The sequence below is a fragment of the Nanorana parkeri genome, unplaced genomic scaffold (genome assembly GCF_000935625.1).
Source record: "Nanorana parkeri isolate BGI_ZX_2015 unplaced genomic scaffold, ASM93562v1 scaffold13, whole genome shotgun sequence".
Taxonomy (NCBI): domain Eukaryota; kingdom Metazoa; phylum Chordata; class Amphibia; order Anura; family Dicroglossidae; genus Nanorana; species Nanorana parkeri.
Genome location: NW_017306281.1, coordinates 181,907 through 187,346, shown reverse-complemented (window position 1 = coordinate 187,346; position 5,440 = coordinate 181,907). Strand labels below are relative to the sequence as shown.

The 5,440-nt window shown below is 42.6% G+C and overlaps 1 protein-coding gene across 1 annotated transcript in view; it reads right to left on the bottom strand.

Annotated features, from left to right (window-relative positions):
* Positions 1-4,413: 4,413 nt before the first annotated feature.
* The window catches only part of LOC108787232 (P2X purinoceptor 7-like), a 37,425-nt gene continuing 36,398 nt past the window's right edge, over positions 4,414-5,440 (bottom strand). The window contains exon 13 of the mRNA XM_018556730.1: positions 4,414-4,953. Within this exon, the coding sequence (XP_018412232.1) occupies positions 4,414-4,953 (540 nt within the window). The remainder of the gene's footprint in view (positions 4,954-5,440) is intronic.

Below are 5,440 nucleotides of genomic sequence, written 5' to 3'. Positions count from 1 at the left end.
GGGGGGGGGGGGGGGGGGGGGGGGAATGGCAATTCCCCCCCCCCCCTCCCCCCAGATCCACCACTGCACAGACCTGATGCATCCCAGTTCCCACCTCTTCAACTGCTGCTTACTTCTTCCAGAAGTGGTACAGCTTCCCAGGTATGCGGCTGTGGTTGTGAGGAATGTAGGTTCAGCTGCGCTCTGTATCGCTGAGCCAGTCACAGAGAGATCTTTTTGATCTCTTCATTGGCTCGGTGACTAAAATCACACAGCGCCCGCTGTTGAAATTGTGGTGTTGCGCTTGGGGTGATTAGGGTGTGCCATGTACACCTATGATTGTGTGTGACCCTAAATTCAAAGGAGATGGCCACTTGCCAGTCAGTGAAATGCTATCTGTGAAAGACTTATATGCCTTCAGCTGTGCTGAGCTTGATATTCACATGAACAAACATGGTGGCATTCCGGAAGATGGCATGGCAAACATCCTACTTGCATTTATTTTATGATTATCAGTGATTTGACACCATGAAAAGTAAACAAATCCATTGGAGAAAACTGCACCATGAAAGGACTGGTATAGGTTAAAGTAACACTAAACTCAGGAGTTAAATCTTAAAAATGCATTCAAGTACCTTCACTATTAACAAAAATGTATCTTATTTGTGTATAACTCGGCTGTAGATCCTCAAATCACCTCTGAATTGGTGCTCACACTGTCCGTCCTTCTGGACAGTGACATGAAGTGCCTTCTGTGCTGGGTGAGGCATCCCCCAGCCTGTTGAAGCTCCACCCATGTCCCACTGAAGCTCCACCTCTTCCTGCCGAAGCCCTGCCCCATCCCACCGGCGCCCCACCCCCAAATCAGTAACCAAGCTGTGTGGGAAGTAGGAAGGGAGGAGCCTCCCTGTCCCTCACCTGTGTGTTACTGGTGAGGCATCGAGATCGATGTCCTCACTGGTTTTTTTTTTCTTCTTTTTTTGATTGGACAGCTTGGACCAATGGCGCTTTGCAATGGCACTTTGCAGTGGGGAAGCCCGCTGCTGTGTAACCTAACTACCTGTCAAAAGCTGGATGCAGCGCTACCTGTAATTAACAGGCAGTACTCCGTCCATGACAGGTTATACAGCGGGGAGGCTTTCCCTGCTGTGTAACCTGTAACAAGCTGCTCTGAATGGAGAAAAAGCTGGCAGCTTCAGACTTGAAGCTGGCACCTTTTTTCTTCATAATACTGGGTGAGGCTCTGTCTCACCTGCCTCCCCTGACCGCAATGTCCCTGCTTCTGGAGGGGGGCTACTTTTGCTCCCTATGGTCCCTGTGTGTGTTGTAAAGTAGCCACAGCTCCAAGCTCGCTGCCGTGATGGACTATATAGACTATAATCCCAATACAAATGAGTAAACTAAACGTGAAATTTAAGTCCATCACGGCAGTGAGCTTAGAGCAGTGGCTACTTTAAAACACACACACAGTGGAGATAACACACACAGTGAAGATAACCACAGGATGTACTTCCTCAATGCACTTACACAATTTCACTCAGCCCTGTGGATAAGCACTTCCTTGTGTTACCACTCTAACTAAGCCTGCTGTCTGAACTACAAACCACTATAAACATCTGAACAATGTAACATTATTGTTGCTTGCTGAAAGCAATGCATGATGGGATATGTAGTCTTGAGAAATTGAGAATGCACCACATCAAGGAGCAGGAAAAGAGACACAAAGCACACTGGGAATCAGGAAGTTGATGAAAGTGATGGGCAGACAGAAGGCAGTACTCACTACATAAAATATTAACGTAAGCTTTGATAGGATTATCAAAAGCAACTCTAGTATGTATTCCTATTACAATGCTGATGTTATAACAGGAACGTATATGCTGGGACTTTACAACTCCTTCAGGGCTTTTTCACACCACCTACAGTGCGTTCCAGCACGGTTAGTGGCCAGAATGCACTGGATCGCATAATTAAGCCTCCCTACATTCTGGGGCAGGAGGGGGCGTGTTGGTGCCATTCAAGTGAATAGCACCACAGCCACGCCTCCTGGCCACAGTGCGATTGCGCGCTCCAGAACGCAAGCCAGTACATGCACTGTATTTTACGATTGCACCGTACCAAGGCATTGCTGTGCTACAAGTTCTGGTACGGGTGATTGCACTTCCTTATTTGCCTTTATCTCTGGAAAAGCACTCCTGAGGACAAGGATTTGTCTTGCTTCTGCTGAACATCTAACATTTAAGTATGGGAGGTAATTATACACATCATAAGGTTTATTAAAGTTTTCTTGGATTGCAAAGTGGCTTTCTTTGTTTTTCTGGAAATAATTGAAAGAATATTTTGTGACAATTGGACTTTGGTTTGTTGTGGAAAAAAGGATTGGTGATAAAGCTTCAGTGGAGACACCCTTTTCCCATGATAAGTCTTACAGGAGTGAATTTTGTTGGAACTTCTTGCACAGCCTCACAGAAAAAACACAAGCACACAGTCAGATATGCATGTTGCACATATGGCTAGAAAACAGGTAGGAAGCCACAGCTTTATTCTCTACCTTTTTCAATACAACAGACTATATACCATACAGATATATAACATAAGTTATAAACACTGCCATCTAGTGACAGAAATTGTATACTGCAGGAGTTGTTGCTATTAACACAGCAATGTATATTCTAACACCCCCACTCAATAACTACTCCTTATGTCAATCCCATTTTGGATCCGATTGCATGCTTATCATGAGGTAGCTCTGAAAGTGTCCATGTCTGCAGTTCATTAAGAGATGTCATCTCTTCATCAGCAGCTCTGATTCACTTTTGTTTCTCATGGGTTGGAAGTCTCATCCCATGAATCTGGCTCTAATGCTTCACAAGCAACGTAAGATTGACGCTTTGCTGGGATGCCTTTGTTGCTTCTTATGGACTTCCCGACTGAAGACTCTTGTTGTGTGGCTTCTTCTTTTTCAGAATTTGTATTGTCTATGTTCATTTCTGTCCCATGTCTTTGTGTGACATTGAAGTGGATTTTCCCTCAGTTTCAAGCATTTGTGCCAGTACATGAAATTTTGAACACAATGAGGTTTCATCAACTATAACACTTCTGCTAACAGTTACCTTGTTTGTGTCTGTATCCCTTTTGAGAGTCACTGTATCCCACAAGTACACCTTCTTTTGCACACACATCCCATTTTGTACGTTTTACCTTTGGGATGTGCACATAAGCTTTGCATCCAGAAATGTTTTATATGCTTTAAGTCCGGTGCTCTTCCATTCCATAGTTCATATGGTGTTTCTCAGTTGATTTACCTGGTAGCCGGTTCTGGATATAGCATGCAGTCATAATTACCTCTCCCCAGTATGTGGTAGGCAGGACTGCATCAATCAGCATGCTCCTCCCACTCTCACATAGAGTACGGTTCATTCTCTACAACCCTGTTTTGCTCTGGGTTGTGTGGCACAGTAGTTTGAAACATTATCCCATGCTTTCTGAGAATTGTCTGTGTGTCCACTTGTATATTCACTTCCATTGTCTGTCCGCAATGTATTAGGCATTTTACCAAATTTGTTACTTACTTGAGCCAAAAACTGTTCAAGTTTCTCTGGCACTTCACTTTTCTTGTGTAGCAGATTCCATGTAGTATATCTGGAGTAAACATCAATAAAAGTGATAATTTTTCCATTGGACCGCATAGATCTGAATGAATTAAATCCAGAAGTTTTGGAGCTCTGCTGTTGCGCTGCTTTGGAAAAGCCTTTCTTGTCATTTTTCCTTTAATGCAGCTGGTACATTTCACGGTTTGATCACATGGGCTAATATTTTTTCCACTTGCTTAGTCATTCTGAACTATTTTCTTTATTATGTCAGGATTTCTGTGACCAAGTCATCTGTGCCAAGTGTGGCTGCAGTTTAAATGTTTCCCCTCTTTGGCAGTATTAACCAGGGCCGTCTTTAACGCAGGGCAAAGAGGGCACTTGCCACGGGCCCAATAAATATCCTCGTCAGATAGCTGAACTCGTCAATACCGATTCATTCAAAAGAGGTGTTTATTCTTTAACATCAGGGTTACAGCAGATGATAGGAACAGCAGATGAACGGTTATAGTATTGTGCGGTCAGAAAATGATGCCTTTCCTACGTACTGTGCAGATTATATATGTGTCCTGTTACATGTGGCTTGCTAACTTTGGCCATGACACAGGAAGTACTGCACACAGGAAGAAGGAAGGGGCGTACACTAGGGGAAAATACATCGTCACATGAGGAATAATTACAGAAAAACATGTACATTACAACAAAAGGCCACTAGATGGCAGCATATAACTAACTATACAAACGTCCATAGGAAAATGATATGGACAAAACAATCTATATAAATTCTCATCTATATAAACTTTTATGACATATTCTATGCCCCATTGGGGCGGCACATCTGTTATTAAGGTAGCGTTGCCATAGGCTGCTGTTTCAGCAGAGGTTTCCTGGAGGTATCAGAGGCGGACTGCATTTTTGTGTCTTTATCTGCATGTTGCAAGGAGGTTTCAGATGCATCACCATTGAACGTGTTTTCTATTTCATGTTTACAACAGCTTGGTATCTTTGCAAAGTCCATCATATTCTTATTGCTCCCAAAGCGCCATTGGACATACTGATTTCGAGCGCACTCTGCTAGCTGTTTTTTGCCTATGGAATGCCTGTTTATCAGAGGATTGTTGTATTGCAGGATGTGCACCAGAGCCAGTCTCTGCAGGACCAGCTTCCTAAACATTTCCGAGTTTGTAATGCATTCCCCATTTTGATATCGGCAGCAGAGCTGATCTTCAAATGCATTTTCTGGAAGACATTTCAAACAACGACACCAGGAAGGAATTGCTGAGGATTTTTTAGCACTTCTTGGGTATAGAGGAAGTTCTTCCAGTCCATCAATTGCAGACAGTTCAAGCTGAGCAAGGACTATGTTATCAGTCTTTTTTCCTCTCTGAAATAGAAAGCATTGAAAAACATAGGTTAGCCACGGGACCACATATACTGTTTATATGTATGTATGTATGTATGTATGTATGTATGTATGTGTGGTTTGCATTACAAATAATGTTCTTTTAGCATCTAAGGCCAAATACAAATTAAAAACAAAAAGTGTTTTTCACCAAATGCCCCTGACCTTTAGCCTGTCCTTAATCCATAAACTGAACCTGTCACAAACCTGGACAATTCAAACTGAGCCATTGGTGAAAAATTAGGAACCGCACCTCATAAATATCTTTAGTATTGGGGAGCACTGAGCAGTGATACATTTCCTGAAGGGCAGTATAAAATTAAGGATACCTAGATTACAAAATGATATTATAGGCTACAAGAAATGGTGCTAGAATGAAAAATCAATTCCACCCACCTTTTACAGGGAAAGTTACCATTGTCATAAACATTTTATGGATCTACTGATCTTTTTGAATTTTTTTTTTTTT